Source organism: Candoia aspera, chromosome 17 (genome assembly GCF_035149785.1).
Source record: "Candoia aspera isolate rCanAsp1 chromosome 17, rCanAsp1.hap2, whole genome shotgun sequence".
NCBI lineage: Eukaryota > Metazoa > Chordata > Lepidosauria > Squamata > Boidae > Candoia > Candoia aspera.
In genome coordinates, this window is record NC_086169.1 from 9397405 (window position 1) to 9416372 (window position 18968).

Sequence of the window (18968 nt, forward strand, 5' to 3'; positions counted from 1 at the left end):
TCACGCCGAAGCGCGAGCGACGGCCGGCGCCATCTTGGGAAAGGCGGCGGCGGCTCGGCGTGACGCTCGCAGAACGCGACGTTCCCGGAAGAGACGTGGCAGCGGGCCGGAGGGAGGCGGGGGAGACAGGTGGGCCTCGCCCCTCGCCCGCGGCCGGCCGGGGAAGGCGAGAAGCGGCTCGGGCTCCGCCGGTGACGCTCGGACGCCGGGCTCCCCACTGGAGCGGGGCCGCCCCTGGAGCGCCTGGGTTCCCCCGCTGAGGGAGGAAGGTACCGCGGCTGGGGGCCCGGTCTCCGGCGCCGGCGGGGGCCCCGGGCTCCGTGGCTGCGGGGGAAGGGGCGGGGGCGGGGGCTCTCGGACGCCCGGGTTCCTTAGGGGTGGGCGGGGAGTGGGATCACGTGGCCCGCGTTCTTCGGCAGATGGGGGAGAGCGAAGGGCCCTGTGGGCCGGGGGGTCCTGGGGCTTGGCCCCGTTCGGAATCCGGGCGCTGGACGCCCGGCCGCTTTAAGATTGCAACGCCGGCGGACGATTGCGAGGGGATCAGCCCCTCCGAATTAGGGCAGGCTCGGACCCCCAGCTGTCATCCGCCGCCCTCTCAGGACGTCTTTTATGCTAGTTGGGTCATGAGCTGCCGTTTTAAGAACTGGTGGTGGAGCCTGCTTGGCTGCCCTTTCTTAAAACCGTTTTGGGTTTATTGCAAGCCTCCCAGAATCTCAGTGTCCAAGTTGGGTAGCCATCTACGTTTCTTAATTAATTAAAAATAAATCAACAACTGGCATGTTTCAGGGGCCTGGGGGCTTTTGTGCCTAACAAGCCCTGTAAAAATACATGAATGGTGCAAATAACAAGTAACTGGGAATATAGATCCACATGCTTGGTGGGGATAGGATGTTGTTGTCCTGTGAAGGCTTACTTGGAAGTAACTCCTACCAAATTTGATAAGGTAATCCCTTGATGTATATGGGTGTGATGTACCTCTGGAGGTGATCCTTCTTTGTAACTTGTAACAACTGCTCATAAGGTAGGCATTCAGCAAGGCCAGGCTTCTCTGCATTCCTAAGTTTTTCCTTTTGTGTATGCTGCTATGAAAGCACAGAAGCCCCATGTTCAGTAAGATGTGTAGGCTTAGCATGCCTGTTTTGGATCTTCGGAGAGTGCTAAAACCGCAGAACGTTGTGCTTTGATTATTGTCCGGTTTCCTGTGATTTTCAGAGGGGGTGTCTGAGAACTTCAGATGTGACTGGGGAAGCACAGATGAGTCATGCCTAGATACCAAGGGGGCCTTTCTGTTTTAGGGAGACAAAGCTCTGAACGTAAGGAAGAATTTGGGATTATAGTAGTGGTGGAAATTTTGGAACTACAATAATGGAGGTGGTCTTCTGATCGTCCAGCGAATAGGGTCAGAAGTACAATGAAAATATTAGGCAGTAGTTTGAAAAGCCCTTGTGTAGGTAATCCCTCTGTCCTTGTCTTCGTTCTCTTTCTCCAGCTCTTCTCAGCCTAAGCCACCACTGCACTTACTACAATGGGGCTCTGTAAATGCCCCAAGAGGAAGGTCACGAACCTGTTCTGTTTTGAGCATCGGGTGAACGTCTGTGAGAACTGTATTGTTGCTAATCACGCCAAGGTAAATGGAGATAGAACAGAAAAGGGTGATGCTCTGAAATGAGAGTCCAGAGAAAGCCTTGTACTAGCAGGATATTAAACCATACCGTCTATGGATGGGAAAGGACCTAAGAGGTTACATAGTCACAGGATACAGGAAAAGTTGGAATGTATATTAAATGCTTAAATGGAATTAATCGAACTCTTAATTAACTTCTTTTGCCAATTAATTAGGAAGCATGCTGCTTTGGATTCATAATACACTGTACGTTCAGTTTAGTTCCAATGGATGGGGGCTGCTAAGTATTAGTGTGGCCCTGTGCTTCCCTCAACACGAAGCCCCCAAGTCTGCCTTTCAGCTGTTTTCCAGTTCCTGGGCTGATCTACAAGTTGATTTGTCCCTGGAGGTGGGACAGACCAAACTAGCATCTGATCTATGGCCTCAGCTGCCAAGAACCCCATGCATATTTTTTCCTCTGTGTTAGATTTTGATTGCTGCAAATCACCGTGAGGACTGAAATAAGGGGGTGTTTTAACATTAAAAACAAAGCAACTTCTTTTTGGTACAGTTATAATTCTGCTCTTCTCTTTCCTAAGCACTCCTGGTATGAGTGCAAGTTAAAATTCACATATACATAAAAAAGCAGTCTTGCTTTTTAAACTCCTTTTCCACAGTAGTCTTCCCGGGCCTGATTATCATTGTCGAGTTTTGTATTTGGGCTAATCTGATCAGATTAAAAACAAAAGTTCACATCACGTGCAGCGGCTTTTAAAGAACTTGGGCAGAACTTGTAGGCTGTTGAAAGGCATTTGGGACACCAGCTTTGTTGCAAGAGTGGTTTCCCAAATCTGATTTTTTTTTCTTTTTAAATACCAGTGGTATAGGGTCTTTCTTAGGCCAAGGGCCACATTAGGTCTCCTAATAGCACATCACAAGCCATGTTCTTGAAAGTGGATGGGGCAGGACGAAAGCTCGATTTGATTTAATTTTATCCAGTCAGTGATAACCTCTCCATGTGCTAGTAATTTGCCTCTTCTGCCACATTAAAAAATAGAGGTTGGGAGAATTCAGGGAGAGGCAGCCTAGGCTTACTGGGGGCCATAGGTTGTGTGTACACGTTGTGCTGACTTGTTGTCAGTCCACAGTCCTAAGATTGTCTCTTCCAACCTCCTTTCCTAGGGGCAGGTCCTCCTTAGCAGGGGATGGCCAGGATTCCAACTGGAATGTGAAATTCTGCCATTGATCTCTGGATCCATTAAGTAACAAAGCTGCTTTTTTCTGAAACACCCCCCTGCCCTACCCTAATTTCCTCTGGTCTTGTGTTAGCTTCTCAGCTTTGCAGCTCACAAGATTCTTTCTACCCTGACTGTTGAACTCTTTCTTGCTAGGGTTGATTTAGCATTTTTGGCAAAATAATCAGGCCTGCCCTTCCTATTGCCACCTGTTGCCCTTTGCACCAATTTTTCCCCCCCTGTGCCTCTGTTTTTCAGTGCATCGTCCAGTCGTACCTACAGTGGCTTCAGGACAGCGACTACAATCCCAATTGTCGTTTGTGCAATACTCTTCTTTCCGACAAAGAGACGGTCCGGCTTGTGTGTTACGGTCAGTGGAAACTCTCTGCGCATTGTGCCAGAGAGGCTGCTCCCTCTGTGGCTCCCCAAAATGCTATCTCACGGGGGGGAGTGCATTTCGGTTCTCCCCTCCCACCCTGGCAGAACTGTATCCCTTTCGCCAAGCTTTAAAGTGTTCAGTGGATTTTAATTATCCAGGGCTTGATTTTAATTGCAATTGTCTTGACTTTATTGTCATATTTTACAGTTTGATAGTTCTAAACTGCCTTGAGTGTTTACATACACAAAAAGAGAAAGTAATGTAGTGATAATTAATAAATGAACTGGAAAGGCTGGATGTTTTGGCAGTAAATTCATCCCTCTGGGCCTGACATGTCAGTGCTGTCATTTTTCATGGGCTCCACACAGGGAAGACTGGGAGGACTTTAATGGTGGGGTTTAAAGAAGAGAAGATAGGATCGTAGAGATTTGATAGGTGCATTTTCCTGTGCTGTGGAAGGGACGATTGTGACTCATTAGTAAGCTGCATTTGAGAATATGATGGCATTTGCACATAACGTTAAGCTGGGATTTTTAAAATGTAGTTTGTTGAGGGAGCTACAATAGCTTGATTTGTGCATAATGTTAGGCCGTAACGGCTGCATTTGCACATCTGAAAGAAACCCAGTACTTTTATGGATTAGTGTTTGTATCCCAGGCCAGCATGAACCTGTGTAAGAAAAATCTGGGCCAAAAATGTGATTTAACTGGGGATCTCAGTGGGAGACAGCCCCAGGTCAACCTTGGCCAATCTCAAATGGTTAAGAAGGGTCAGGCTTGGGTAGTACTTGGTGGGGACACCACCAGAGCTCTAGGCTAAACCGGGAAGCTGAAGAACAATCCCACAATAAGGCACATTCAACCCCCTTCTTGATAGTTACCAAGAGAACGAGGTTGTATCACCAGGAGTTGACATCAGCTTAAGACCGTCTTTACTGAACTGAGATTTTTTGTCGCCTGTGCTTTCGCTCACTGGTCCACTTGCTTTCTCCTACACATGGCACTTGTTGATGTCGGTAACAAACAGCATCATAAAACAGCATTAGGTTATTGGCATTTTGCTTGAAAGCCACCCCCTTGAGCAGAAAGAGAGGGGTAGCCTCCAGCAGGAAACTCTGCAGATGTGCGCAGCTCCGGATGTGCAAGGCAGGTTTCATCCTAACTGCTCCTCTTCCCTCTAGATCTCTTTCACTGGTCCTGCCTCAACGAGATGGCCAATCAGCTGCCGCAGAACACGGCTCCCGCTGGCTATCAGTGCCCCAATTGCCAGGGCCCCGTCTTCCCTCCCACCAACTTGGTCAGTCCAGTTGCATCTGTCCTCCGAGAGAAGCTCTCGACCGTCAACTGGGCTCGGGCTGGACTCAGGCTTCCCCTGGTAAGAAATTAATCCTGCAGTCATTTTGTTGCTTCATTGCCCATTTTACAGCACCAGGTTTAGTTAAACCTTTAATCCACTTTGAAAGGAATCCATTTTTTTTAGCAGTTGAGAGCCTCAGGAAAGGTGATGAATGGGTTTGGACTTGGAGCCCAGTGCTTTCAATCTTTGATTTTGTGTTTAATTTTTTTTTTTAATTCCCTGCAGAAAACCTCCCTATAATTATTTGGCTGCTTCAATTCTGGTCATGTACCTTGGTGCTTTAAAAAGGAGCCTTTGTGGGACCTTTTACAGACAATTCAGATGCTCATAGGGACTTTTTCTTTTAGATTTTTTGTCCTGCCTTTATTATTTTTATAAATAAATCAAGATGGGGAACATCCCAAATACTCCTTCCTTCTCCTATTTTCCCCACAACAACAACCCTGTGAGGTGAGTTGGGCTAAGAGAGAAGGACTGGCCCAAAGTCACCCAGCCAGCTTTCGTGCCTAAGACAGGAGTAGAATTCACAGTCTCTTAGTTTCTAGCCTAGAGGTCATCTAGTCCAACCCCCCCTTCAGAACAAACATGCACTAAGTCACCCTGACTATTGGCTATCTAGACTCAGTTTGGAAGCCTCCAGCAGGACAGAGTCTACCCCCATTCTGTTATTTATTTACTTGCTTAAATGCACATCTACCCCACCACCATCAAAATGATTCTCAGCAGCTTACATCGAACTTAAATAGAAAGTGTTAAAACATCCCCAAGAAGTTAACATGGGACATCAATAACACCAAAGGACAGCAACAAAAATGAAGATGAAAGTTGGCATTCTAAATAACTAAAGACTCTGGGCAGTTCACAGTGCGCCAAAGAATATAAAAAATATACACAATAGGGCTTCTCTTGACCATCCCAAGATTGCCTTAGTCCTGCTCTGTTGTTATCCTTCCAGATCAAGAGAGAGAGAAGCTGCCCTGGGTCACCTTAGGCATGAAAGCCGGCTGGGTCACGCGCTCTCAGCCCAGCCTACCTCACAGGGTTGTTGTAGGGAAAATAGGAGCAGGCAGGGGTATTAGGTGTGCCTGCCACCTTGAGAGAGAGACAGAGAGAGAGATAAAAGGCAGAATTAAAATATAACAACAACAACAAACAGGATCCCTACCAGGACGTACTACAGAATGTGGGTGATTCGCACTATTTATAACTCCTGGGAGGAGCTTGTGTGGGAAAGAACGAAGCACGGTGGGAAGGAAAAAACCTCATAAAATGGAGGAGGCAGGCTTTGGTCTCCCCAGTCATTTCTAAATCTGAAGGTCACGCTGATAGATTTTACATTTATTTCTTTTGAAGGGGTGCTGGCTCTACACTCCCTCACCAGGTGGCCCAATATTTTTATCAAGTTATACAACTGAGCAAAACTTTTAGTTAGATATGCTGTTTTACTGTTTTGTTCTTTTCCTTTTTTTTTCTGATAATGAATTGGGGGACTAAACCGTTTCTCTTCTTCGGCTGAAAAGTCTGGTCAAAGACCATGATAAAGAGATTTGATTTGATCTGAGGAGGCAGGCTTGATCCCAGTGGCTGGTGCTGGAAAGAGGGGCTGCAAGAAACAAGCAAGGGTGACCCCCTTCCTCAGCCGGCAGCTGCCTCTCGAATCCCCTTTTCTCTCTCGGTCGGTCTCTTTTTGTTCGCACGTTAACTGCTATGAGCCCTTTCTTCTTGGATGGCCAGCATTGTAAGTGAACCCAGAGCGGCCTATCCTTTAAGAATTTAATTTCCACAGGCAGGAAACCATCAGCTTTGGGAGCAAGGAGGACAAAGCCAACTTTTTAATTACTTATTTTCCCTTTTATTCCAGTCTTGCCCACTCTCCAAAAGCCAAAGCAGATTGACTCTGGACAGCAGGCCCACACCTGGTTGGTAGCTCTTCCCACGAGGAAATCCCAGGCTAGGAAGTAAAAACAATAATAAAATAAATCCGAGGAGGCGGTGTGGGAACGTCTGTTTGGCTGCCTAGAAAGCTACATAAACGTGTTCCTGATGTCTCCTGGAGTTGAGATCAGTTCAGGGGAGCGTTCCCTTCGCCTTCAGAAGCTGCTTGCTTTCCAGATCCCACCCTGATCGTGAACCTCCATCTAGTTTTTGCTTTTGTTCTGTTCAGATTGATGAAATGGAAGCAGCTCGAGACACAGATTCTCCCAACACCACAGAGTGTAGCGACTGGTCCAGTTTCACAGGTGAGTATCTGGGGTCAGGAGCCAGATATTCTTGGCGTTGGCGATCCCCTTGGATTTCCTGGCAGAAGTATAATTCCATCAACAGTGTGAGCCCCAGACCTAATTTTAGAGGAGGCTGGCCAGCCAGACTCTGTGCCTTGGAAGCAGCTGTGTTTCAAAATGGGGAAGGGGCTATTCCACTCATCAGGGTGGGATTCTCGGCCATCTTTCTTGTAAGCCAGAAGATCCCTTTAGGGTCTTTGGCCAATCTTGTCTGAGAGCAAAGCAAGCATCCTCGCACTCTAATTGCCTTCAAAGCCTGGTTTTTTATAATGCGTTTAATTGGTTGCCGAATTATTCCAGGGATGCTTTGCACTGCACTTTGAATCATAAACTAATCTAAGGCTTACACAGCAGGCTAAGCCCTCCTGCCCCAAGTCTGCGCTCTTGATTAAAGCGGATCCTGCTTAGCACGTTGTGAAAACAGCCGCTCGTGAACCAACCTAGTTCAGTCTTTTGGGCAAACCCAGCTGAAGGGAGGTTATTTGAATCTGGGCTGGAGTAATGCCAGATGTCATGGCATTGCAGCCCAAGGAATAGGACTGTGGGGAGTATTTCAGCAAGATCTGGAGGGGCCAGAGGAAAACTTCGGGCTCTCTTTTCAATCCTAGAACTGAGATCAGGATTGGACAGCCAGCCCCACAAATGAGTTGCGCTTCAAGTTTTTGAGGACTTCCGAGGCCTGGCAACTGTGGGGGTCATTCTTTACCTTTCTCCTCCCAAGTTCTAAAATCAAGAGTGGGGTCTTGAAAATATTCCAGCATTACTGCAGCAACATTCCTGTTCCTCCCCAGCTTATCACTTGGAATTGTCTCTGAAATTTTATCAGCTGCATCCCCAGAGAATGCTAGCCCCGGTTAGTTTTAACCATGGTTAGCCAGTCTATCAATAAGTAGACTAAATGCCAGTAAAGCGATGAGAGGTTGTTTGGCCAATTCCTGGTTTGTCGCCTCCATCACATCTGGCAGAATGCAGCAAAAGTGGGCAGAGTACAAGAACAGGCCAGTCACAGGCTATGATTCCAGGCTCAGATATAACGTCAACTGATTAATAGAAGCTGTGGTTTGTGAACTAGCAGTAAATTGTTTTTAAATTGATTTTGTGTTGAAAAACAAGCCGTTTGCTTTTTTTTCCGTGCATTTGCACATGCTGAAACAAGCTGACCGTCTCCATTAGGGCTTAATGTTACATGTCAACCAGGCTGCAGATTTCTGGAAGTGCGGCACAAGGCCTGGGCCACCACTGTGGTCACAGAGGGGAGGGGTGGGATCCTAGGGACCAAAAAACTTCAGTTGGCCACCACCGTTGGCCTATAAGTCCACTGGAGCTGGATGGCCAATAAATTTAAATGAATGAATGAATGAACGAATAAATAGCAGTTGAATTCCAGAAAGGATCTGTGGCTGAGCTGGTAAAGCTGAACCAACCCAGTAACTGGATTCGGCCGCCGTCAGGCTACTTTATGTCTTCTTTCATCGATATGTGCTTTGATTAATGTGTTGCCGCTTCAATGGCTGAACAGCCTACAAAAATACATACAGTTCTGAAATTCCTGGAAAGCTCTAAAACTTAATGGTAAAGCTAAACGCTAAAAATCTCACTGGAGTGAGGTGTCTTTCCCCTCCCTCCTTTCTCTCTTCCCAGCCCTCAGCTCAGAAGCTGCTGCCCCACAGGGTTCAGTGTCCTCGTTTGCCTACAACGCCGGCTGCAACTTCCCGTCTCCGCAGCAGCCGCAAAGCCTGAAGAACGGCGGTGTTGCGGAGCAGCACACGGTTGTCAGCATCAGTGACGGGGGTAGAGACCCCGTCACCATCAATGCAGGTGGGCAGCGGAGGTTTGGGCGTGGGGTGTGACGGAGGGAGGTAAATGGGCCTTGACTTCTTTGGGTTTTTCTTGTCCTGCTTGTGGCACTAACCCCTTTAGCTGTCCTGCTGAACATCAGCGTTTCCTGCCAATTCACAGTGGGATTATCCTTTGCTTAGAACCTGGGGTGCCTTTAACTGATAAAGCACTGGGTAAATCGAGTATTTTCCTTAGATTCCTTGTCACCCATAACCCCAATTAACTCTTTTCAGCCTCAGTGGAAGAAATCTTAATACAGGATCATATGGGATTTGGACTTTTTCACCTCTATTTGTAATTCCTCTGGGGATAGAGGAAAAAAAAACCTTCTAAAATAAAGAGGAAGGGATATAAAGCATAGAAACAGCTAGGTGCTGTTACTTTCGTCACTACCAACCAGATAAAGCTTGTATGCCATTCAGTATCGCTATATATTCCAACCTCATTTGACTGTAGGAGCGTGGGCCTCTTTAATGGAGGTGGGGATGATGGGGATGATGATGATGATGTATTAGTCCAATGTTTCTCAACCTCGTCAACATTAAGATGTGTGGACTTCAACTCCCAGAATTCCCCAGCCAGCATTGCCATGGTAGAGAATTCTGGGAGTTGAAGTCCACACATCTTAAAGTTGACAAGGTTGAGAAACACTGTGTTAGCGATAACATTGTACAGATGCTGTGACTTCGATATTTGTATCGGAGATGGCACAAGTACACAGTTGTGGTGTTTACATGACAACGTGATTGCACGTGTGAAGTCACTCTGGCATCACAGCCGTTTTTGCAGATCCTGCTGTGTGGAAGAGCGGTCGGCGGGGCCTGTTCTCGCACTGTCCCTTCTGCACTTTTAGAAGGTAGAGTGTGCCTGTAGCTGTGCTGGCTGGGGCTCATGGGAACTGTAGATCCAGGATCAGAGTTTCGTTATCTCTGCCACAGAACTCAAAAATAGACTTGCTCTGATTAAAGCCAAGTCAAGAAACAAGCAGAAAAAACTGCCCCTGCCCACGCAGGAAAAAGGGTAAAAGCCAGGGACGTCTGTAGGGTAGGGTCAAAAGGACCAAGCTGGCGGCCACGCCAGAGGGATGGAAGATGTGCCCATTTTTAATGGGTGTCGCGGGGGGGGTCTCAGCTGCACCCCAGTGGCTGCCATTTTGACTTCTTTAACCACTCCCTGCAGACATCCCTGATCCCGTTCCTGCCCACGTGCCTGATTCGGCCCTGTTCACATTGCAACGCCCCTCCAAAAAGCCGGCTGCTCGTTGTGTGGTTTGTGGGCATGCTAAACAATCGTACAATCAAGACTGGAAGGAGAAACACGCAGCTTATTTCCAGCAGTGGACAGTTGGGCTGTTGTTAGTATCCCTGGAAGGGCGGGGGGATTGTCCTGTATGCAATTTGATTGTCCAGGCCTTTTTTTTCTTTCCTTTATATTATCATGATTAATAATGTTGAGATTACATTATACCATTATACTGCTCTTAATTGAGTTCTTATAATTAATTATTTTTAACATCCCCCCCCCCCCGCTCTGGATTGTCTGACATGGTTTCAGGCGTCTCCTTTTGGGAGAGCAGAATTTCTCCAAAGATGTTGTGGCTTTCTTTGGGCAAGGAAAGGTCGCTTTTTCAGCCCTTCTTTTCTCTTTGCTTCAGTCTCCTCGCCGCGGAAAATTTATGATACCCGGGAAGGGGGGTTCGGCAGGGACTCGGGCATCGCCATCGACTTTGACGAGGACAAATACCGACGGCGGCCGACCCTCAGCTGGCTTGCCCAGCTGCTCAAGTGAGTTCCCAGAAATGCTTTCCAGCTTGCCGGCTTGGGAAGGGGCTCCCCCGAGTTTTGCGGAGCAGCAGCAGCAGAAACGGAAGAATGGCCATGAGGGATGTCAGGCCACATGGGCAGAAGGTCATAAAATTAAGCTGCAAGCCTGATTTTCCTCAAGATTTTCTCCTTGTTGGGCAAGCCTGTCACGAGGTGTCTGCAGGTGAGGCACAAAAATGGGCTGCTTTATTTCAAGCTCAGCGCCAAATTCTGCCTGGCTTCCAAGCACAGCGTGATGCTTGCAGTTCAGATCTGTTGGACCTCCCGGATACTTTCCATTTCCCTCTCTTGTGCAGTTGTTGAGGATCCCCTCCTGGCAGCTCCACCGTTCCTTCGTCCCCTTCCAAAAGCTCTACTACGTAGCGCAGGGTTTGGCTCCTACTATCCGCCAGCAACCCAGCCAATGATTTGAAAGCACCCCGACGGGCAAAATCTGGTTCAGAACCCTAAGGGGGCCCCTAACTTTCTCTTCCCTTCTGCCGGCAGGAACCGCTTCGGCGCCCGAAAGCAGCCACGCTCTTTGATGCAGAGGTTTGTCGTTTTCCTCCTGATCGGCGGGATCGGCTTCCTCACGCTCGTCATCGTCATGATGAAGCTGGGACGGGCCTCGGCCGACAACGACCCCAGCCTGGACCCCAAGTTCAACCCGCACATCCGAGTGGGACAGTAGTGAGTAGGGCCGGCCTCTCCTTTGTCGTGTGGCCCCGTACCCCGCTCTCGGCTCTTCCTCTTCGCCACTCCTTGGCAAAATGGACCCGAGAGGGAGTCCTGGGGTGGCAGCGGCTGGGTCCCGGTGAGCTTCCCAGCCTGGATGAGCAAGGCTGTTGGGACACCTTCAAAGCTTGGAGGAAGGTATGCTGGTTAAAAGACGGCCCTCGCTCTCCTCCTCCTCCTCTACTCTGCCAGTTGGGTGGGAGTTGAAAATAATGCATTGTGTTGCCCCACAGGGCAGTGTTATGCAGACATGCCAGGTGGGCAGCTGAGGGGCACAATTAAACTGGCAACTTTAAAGAGAACAATTGCTCACCCTCTATCTTCCTTCTCTTGCTGCTACTCAGTAGGTCTGTGGGCAAAAGAGGTCCTTGTCTCTTAGCACAACCCGTGTATCCCTACAGCTTTGCAGAGGAGATGTCTGGTGGGGCTGAGGGGCTTCTCCACTGCTTTGTTTTCATTCTTCGATGGATGTTTAAGACTGTAATGATCTGCTGGGAGCCAGGTGTCTGTCTTGCTCAGTCTGTTGCCACCCAACCTGCAGCAATTTTTAGAAAAGAGCAGGGCCAAGTTTGGAGATTTCTAGGTCAAGTAACAGGGCCTCCTACCCTAAATCCACTTTGATGCTTGTGCACAAGTTGCCCTTGGTTGCCAGAACACCAGAGCTTCACCTGAAAAAGGGAGCTCTAAGCTGGAGCAACACCTGCCGGCACCCCTCCTCAGTACTTTTCATCAGCACACCTACATTCCAGCCTCTCTCTGCTGCTTTGTCTGCACAAGGCAGTTGGGGTGTGGGGGGAGGAGACAGGCTTCTTCCCCCTTTCCCTGTAATCATCTGGCAGAAATGGGGAGGACCACAACAGCTGGCTGTCTTTGAGATGCCCGTGACATGGGTCTTCTAGGCCTTGGTGCTCGGGGGCCCATTTTGTAGGACCAAATGCTGGAACCACAGCCTTCCTCTCTAGCCTGGTGGCAGAACAGGTCCGCAGCTTGATTGGCAGATGGCTGATCTGCGGTGGAGATGAGAGGTGGACAGTTCCGCAGCACATAAGTTTTGCTTTGCTTGACTTAATAGGCCAGACTACACATCGCAGAGGAAGGCCTGAGCAGGGCCCATGTCCTTGCACCCCGCTGCTCCTTGTCCTCTTGGTTCTAGAGAGCCCTCTGCCTTCCAGGCTCACCTTCGGCCACACACACACACCCCTCCGTTCAAACACTGGTTCCTCTGGAGGGGTGGCAGCTACCATCTCTTCTCCAGAGCCACCTTTCCCCTGTCTGGTGCTTGCAGATCTGCTGGGTCAATAGCTTCACTAAAAGTGGCAGCCCCAAACCATTTGGAGGGCTCCTGGTGAAGCAAAGGCTTGTCTCGTCCCTGACGTTCAATCCAGAAGGGTGAGGCAAGGCAACTCTTCCCACGATCCTTTGCAGGAGCCTGTGTTTGGGAAGGACTGGGCTGGTGGAACTATGGTAAATGATCTGTGAGGTTTATTTCTTGCCTCCACGTGCTTTGGACGTAGGAACAGTGAGTGTGCAAAGCTCTGGCACATTGAAGCAATAGAGACATTTGTTAATATTCTATTAAACTCTTGGCTAATCCCAAGGAGTGGCTGTTGCTCCTTTGTTGCTCCTTCAGAGGTATGAGCTGGAATAATGTGAAGAAGCCTGCAAAGTTCTTCTTCTCTCTCTCTCGGCCTCCCTGCTTCTCTTTGATCATTCATGTTTTTCTTCTCTGTACTCAATGGTGAGATAGTCCATCCAGAATCGGGCAAGGTATACAGCAAAATTCAAGGCTGGTTAAAAAGGAAAGGATCATATCAGAACCACTGAATTTCCCACATAGAAGTGCTTCGACCGTTCTCTCTGCTTTTCGAGGTTCCTGACAGGCGCTACATGCAGGCTGAAGCACACCCTGAATCACAATGTGCCCATCAAATCCAGGTTTGGCACCCACTGCCCGAGAGAGAAAGAGCAGGGAGGGCTGCTCTGAATCCTCTAGTATTAAACTGGATTAGCTCGACCCGCAAAAGAAGCCCGTTGCTGAGCCACAATGGTTTATTTATTACAAGGACTGGATGCTCACATTTGCCGAATTGGAAACCATTATGACGAGAGTTCGTATGAACTAAATTTTGAGTTGTTTTTTTTTTAAGTGAGAAAATGGGTCCCTTTGTTCTCCTGGGGTTGGTGACTTGATTAGGAAAAAAAATGATTTTGTGGGTACCAGTCCACAGTCTTAAAAAATCTGGGGATAACAAAGCAGGAGAAGTTTCAGTGCTCTTGTTTTTAACAGGGAGAAATGCATTGTGGGATTTTTCAGGTCCAGCCAACCCTTCCTCCTTCACTGTCCTTGAAAGGTGAAAAAGGTGGAAGGTCCCCTGCGCAAGCACCGAGTCATGTCTGACCCTCTGGGGGGATGCCTCTTTCGCGACGTTTCCTTGGCAGACTATAGAGCGGGGTGGTTTGCCGTTGCCTTCCCCAGTCGTCACCTTCCCCAGCAAGCCGGGTGCTCATTTGACCGACCTCAGAAGGATGGGAGTCTGAGTCAACCTGAGCCGGCCACCCGAGAGAATCCAGCTTCCGCTGGGATCGAACTCGGGTCGTGGGGAAAGTTTCGGTTGCAGTACTGCCGCCTACCCCTCTGCGCCACACGAGGCCCTTAAACTTTGGGAAAACATCCTCTCTCTGAGAGGCTGCACAACAATGCGTCCCATCTTTCTCTGTATATTTTAACAACTCGGGCTGGAAGGTGCTCAAGCAGGGTTGGTTAAGGGCTCTGCAACTGCAGTGAAGGAAATTGGAAAATCGGTCTTTGGCAGGAAAAAAAAACTCATGTAGGGCCTAGATCAGTGTTCTCCAACTTTGGCAACTTTAAGAGGTGTGGACTTCAACTCCCAGAATTCCCCAGCCAGCATTGCCATGGTAGAGAATTCTGGGAGTTGAAGTCCACACCTCTTAAAGTTGCCAAGATTGGGAAACACTGGCCTAGATGGTAGAGGGATTGGCGACTAAGCAAGAGCCAAAAGAAACTGTCCTTTTACCCCATGCAACTCTCTGTTCCTCCTCCTCCTCCTCCTCCTCCACAGGGTCTTACCGAGGGAAGTCACGGCTAAGCACATCAAGAAGCCGTCGTCCGCTTGCAAGGTGTACATGCTCGCTAGCAGGGCCCAATAAAAGCTGGTCACGTGGGAGAACTGCGAGAAAGGAAAGGAATGCATGGTCTCCCACTGCAAAGAGCAGAGCCCTGATTGAGGCACTGTGCTATCCGCTCCCGCCTGACTTTTTAAAAACACTGTTTAAATTTTTTAGGAAGATAGGAAGATGACATGCTACCAACAGGAATGTTGGCCTGCAACACCATATTGATTTGTAGGAATGACTTGGGTCCCACCTGAAGGACCATTAGGAATGGCAAAGAGCATCCTGGGAGATGAGTCTGCCTTCTGGTAAATGGTGGCCATTTTGTGAAAGTGCCCATGACATGTTCCCAAAATTGCACATGTGCCTTCACCCCAGAGGTTACCTACACCTCACCTAGGTCTTTCTCTTTGCAGCCTTGCAGCCTCTCTCTCAGAAGAAATTGCCACCCAAAGGCGGAGGGGTGGGTGGGAGAGATAAATTTTTTGCCTACCTAAATGAGCTCATTCCAGTAACGTGGGATGAGTTGTCCCACAATACACTTAGCCCACATCCCAGATTAACAAAACCAGTTGCATTCACCTAACACGTGATGCCTGAGCACGTAAAGTTTGATGCGATGGGCTGGTTCCCGTGACGTGCTAAGACAAGGGCTGGGTTCCCACAATGCCTAGAATAGCAAAATGTCTTGACCACTTTAGCTTTGAGTGCTGGGCGAACTCAGCCATTTTTGGGGGGTGCATTTTGTTGCTTTGATCTACTGGAGAAACGAAAAGGCTTTCTGATATTCACATTCACAAATGTCACATGGCAGGACATCTAAAGCAGGAAGGGCAACCTCATTCCTGAAATATGTGCCCCAGAACCTAAAACAGTCTTATAGAGCAGGGTTGTTCCTCAACCTTTGCAAAGCTGGCTGGGGAATTCTGGGAGTTGAAGTCCGCACAGCTTAGAGTTGCCAAGGTTGAGGAACCCTGTTATAGATACTTGGTTGTCCTTGAAAAAAGACTCAGGTCTCAGGCTGTCCTGCAGACTCTTCCCCACCTCCACCCCTATTATGCAGGATTAGGGGACATGGGAGATGTGATTTAAAACAGCAGAAGGGAGTGGGTGGGTTTATTTTTCATGTTTTAAGTGCTGCAGCTTTGTTCATGGGTTTGGACCACCTTTAAGCTTCTCACTTCTAATAAGCAGGTCTTGGGTCAGTCTTCTTCTGTGGGTCTGGTAGGTAGACCAGACCTACCAGCTCATCATATTATACAGGATTCACACAAGAATAACGTAAGGGAAGTATCTTTGAAAGAGTAATCTAGAAGACAAATGATTTAAAAAGCTATGGTGCACCAATGCTCTCTATGACAATGGGTGGCTGCTTGCTGCAGTGGATCTATCTCCCCTGACCTCTTCCTTCTGGCATCCCCAGCTGGACCTTATCTATTCGCAATGCCCCGGGTTCCCCTCTTTGGGATGAGTAAATTGCAAAGGAGGGGAAGGAAGGGACAGGTTCTTTACCAGCAGCGATATGGTAAACCGGAAGCTCATGAGGTTCCCTTTTTGAGAGATGAAGAAGTGATAGACATCCCCAATAATCACTCCCAAGTGGATGATGAACAGAAGCCAAGAGCCAATGATAAAGATGACTTTGCTTGGGAAGGTGACAGTTATGAAAGGGTCTTTCCAGGAGCCCATCCTCGGCAGCTGGCCTCTTCGTAGCCTTAGGATGCTGTGAGGAAGGAAGCACTTCCGGGAGGAGATGGATCCTACAAGAGGTGCCTTCAGAGATCCTGGGCTGATGAAGTCATAAGGATGCAGAAGTTCTAGAAGCCGGACGATGGACAGCCTTTTCCCCAAAGCAGGTGGGTATCGGGCTTCACCCTACAGCGGATACGGATCACTGAGGCAAACTCAGAAGACGTCCAAGCACTATGAATAGGGAATATTTACTGAAGAAAGCAGGAAGTCATAGTCCAAGAATGTAAGCTGTTGCAGGGATTTAAGAACAAGCTCCATGTAGAGAGGCAGTGTTGAAACTCTCTTGCATTTAGTTTTTCTTCCCTCTCTGTGTAATGGCTTACTTGGCCCCTCTTTTTTTTTTTTTGGTGGGTTGAGATGTCTCCATCTATCCTTTATTTTTCTGTAATGTTTAGATAGGCCATCATAACTGTTTTTCCCCCCACCAGGTGAGAATTAACTCTCAAATGAGGTTCATATAACCTGCCTTTGGAACATGATTGAAAAGCAATCTAGAAATAGTGAAAACATTAAGTCATATGGAAGTGAGAGGTGTGGAAAGCAGCATATTTTCCTTGGACAGATCCTTTCACAATGGAGAAAGGAGAAGCGTGGGATGGACTGGGTTGTGAATTCTCAAAACCAGAGCATTCCTGGCCAACTCCAAACCTTTGGGCTGCGTCTTGTGCAAAATGGAGCAAACAATGCAAAAAGTTCATTATTTTGCAGTTGGGATATGTTTAGCAATGTGGGTGTCTGCGTAAAAAGAAAAATAAGGTTCATCAATGAGATTTGGTTCTAGGTCAGTGTTATTAACTGAGGTTTTACACAGTCTGTTTTCCCAGCTCCAACTAGGCACAAACAATGCCTTAAATTCTGAAATGATACTAGGCAGTCAGGAGCCCCACAAAAAAAAAAACTCATTCCTATATTCAGCAGTTAAAATGAAGGAGTTTTCCCATTCAGAACACTGGAATCTGATTCTTTATAATGAGAATGTTGGCACTTTTAATTGTTTGTTTGTTTGTTTGTTGCATTTATTTATATGTTGAACACTATGTGGACTCATGATGGCGTACAATAAAAATAAAACTCATGATAACAGCAGTATAGAGAAAATACAGAAATAATCCTTACAACTCCCAAAGCATTTCATAAACTATATCCTAATATAGATATGATGATGACAGGTTTTAACTAAACTTCCTTCTGAACTTAAGATACATTAATGGTTACCTATAAAAACCTTGAATTCGCAGTAAAATTCAAAACAAAAGGTAGAACATTGTGACACAAACATTAACATTATATAAAATATGCAAGATTAAATGAAGAATTAGATATAGAGCAATTCTATATTTATATTTTCAGAACAAAGGGATTTTCAGCTAATGCAGCCTGTCATGTATAGGTGATAAAGATCCAGGTGATTGCTCCAACTTCTAACATTTCTTAATGCAAACACTGCTTAAGATATACGAGGGTGGGTTTTCACCAGTGTGTCTTCACTTCAGTCTGATGCAAAAAAAATTCAAGTATTTTTTTTAATGAGGTGAAAAGAGATTCGGTAGTAATGTTATTTTTAAAAATCTAAGGCATAATTCCAAGTCTTTCCTTTTTCACCTTTGCTTCATTTGCACAAAATGATTGACTTTGTATCCAAATTAACCCAGTTTTCTAAATTCTCACAGTACATTAAATCACAAGATTAAAGCTACTTTTTGCATGAACAAAGCCAGTGCTTTTACCCAGTATCTCAGTTGTGTACATGTTCGTAATAAGATCTCCAAAATGCAGAACATCCTTCATATTTCTATGGTAGCCAAAAATCAGGAATCTGGCAGCAATTTTTTGACTAATTTAGGCAGAAGCTTTCAAACTGAAAAGAAATTCCTGGAAGATATTTTAAGGAAAGATTAGCCTCTCTACAGTTCTGCTTCCTTGGGTTAGAATCACGTTACCTGTATAGCTTTATCAGTTTTGCAAGCTATTTTTACAGTTAGGTTTGCCCAATCCACTAATCCCAGGTTAACAGGGTCTGCATTGGTCTAGCAAACTGCATCCAAGGAAATGCAACATGTTTTGGCTCAACCCAACGGCCTGGTTCCCAGAACATGCGGCAGCACGATCTGCCCAACCCATGCTACGTGGACCTAGCCCCGCTGCATTATACGTGATTTTGTAGACTGTGCTGGCGCAGGCAAGAACATCTTTTAAATGTTTTTAAAAGCTCAAACGGTTCACATTGGGATGAAATGAGACTGAAGATGATGCCGGCCAAGGATTTCCAACAAGAAGCCAGATAGGTCTGCAGAGTACACCAGACTAGGTTAAAATAAACTTGGTTCTGCATGTGGTACGAACAAAGCTGCTGTGGTTTCACCGGTTTTGATTTAACATGATGGGTGAGCCCAGCCAACTGCTGCTTATTCAGTAAACTATGGTTAAGCCCAACAGTTGGAGCACCTTCCTCTGTCTGCTGTGCCATCTGTGGATCCTTCTTGGCACCTACGTGGCCTTTCTCCCTGGAGCATAAAAGCCAAGAGTGCAGCGTCTCTATGAGAACTAATTCCCTCAGTATTATAGCTGCTCCCCCAAATGCATCAAGCCTGTTGTTTCGTTAGCCCAGATTAGCGTGGACTGCAATGCAAGCCTACAGCCATAGTTAATAGCGGGCAACGTTGGCCTGTGAATATAGGCCTGTATTTCTTCACATGCTGGGTGGACCAGCCACTTCCGTTTCATTAACCCGGTTTAGTATGACTCAGAAAACTGGGTTAATTCAAGGATCGGCAGTTAAGGGAGCCGAGGCGAGCAGAGCTGCGAGCACAGCGCGGGGCCGCGCGACAGGCACGCCGTGACGCGTTCCCGGAA

At 47.4% G+C, this 18968-nt stretch overlaps 3 protein-coding genes across 4 annotated transcripts in view; 1 reads left to right on the forward strand and 2 right to left on the reverse strand.

Annotated features, from left to right (window-relative positions):
- Positions 1–18968, reverse strand: part of LOC134506888 (pre-mRNA-processing factor 39-like) — a 214360-nt gene that overhangs the window by 101140 nt on the left and 94252 nt on the right. The gene's annotated exons all lie outside the window — the stretch shown is intronic.
- ZFPL1 (zinc finger protein like 1) lies at positions 169–12828 on the forward strand. 2 transcript variants are annotated; one of them, XM_063317277.1, is made up of 8 exons: positions 169–269; positions 1490–1627; positions 3097–3208; positions 4398–4591; positions 6738–6813; positions 8497–8673; positions 10349–10478; positions 11004–12828. In XM_063317277.1, exons 2-8 carry the CDS (start codon positions 1526–1528, stop codon positions 11185–11187), a joined length of 975 nt encoding a protein of 324 aa, XP_063173347.1. In that variant the 5' UTR covers positions 169–269; positions 1490–1525; the 3' UTR covers positions 11188–12828. The 2 variants fall into 2 exon arrangements, with proteins under 2 accessions (XP_063173347.1, XP_063173346.1); XM_063317276.1 differs by lacking the exon at positions 169–269 and having other exon boundaries at positions 1290–1627.
- On the reverse strand, positions 12939–16052 carry TMEM262 (transmembrane protein 262). The gene is made up of 3 exons (XM_063316707.1): positions 15876–16052; positions 14320–14419; positions 12939–13018 (listed from the first exon to the last, which is right to left on the reverse strand). The coding sequence occupies exons 1-3, from the start codon at positions 16050–16052 to the stop codon at positions 12939–12941; spliced, it is 357 nt and encodes a 118-aa protein (XP_063172777.1).

Bases quoted from the DNA above. Each gene is read 5' to 3' on its own strand.
- ZFPL1 (XM_063317277.1), top strand. From the start codon at position 1,526: ATGGGGCTCTGTAAATGCCCCAAGAGGAAGGTCACGAACCTGTTCTGT. The intron at 6,814-8,496 runs GTGAGTATCTGG...CTCTCTTCCCAG, and splicing joins CGACTGGTCCAGTTTCACAG to CCCTCAGCTCAGAAGCTGCT. The intron at 10,479-11,003 runs GTGAGTTCCCAG...TTCTGCCGGCAG, and splicing joins TGGCTTGCCCAGCTGCTCAA to GAACCGCTTCGGCGCCCGAA.
- TMEM262 (XM_063316707.1), bottom strand. From the start codon at position 16,052: ATGGGCTCCTGGAAAGACCCTTTCATAACTGTCACCTTCCCAAGCAAA. The intron at 14,420-15,875 runs GTAAAGAACCTG...CCTTTCTCGCAG, and splicing joins GGTTTACCATATCGCTGCTG to TTCTCCCACGTGACCAGCTT. The intron at 13,019-14,319 runs GTAAGACCCTGT...CTTTTTAACCAG, and splicing joins CTTAGCCGTGACTTCCCTCG to CCTTGAATTTTGCTGTATAC.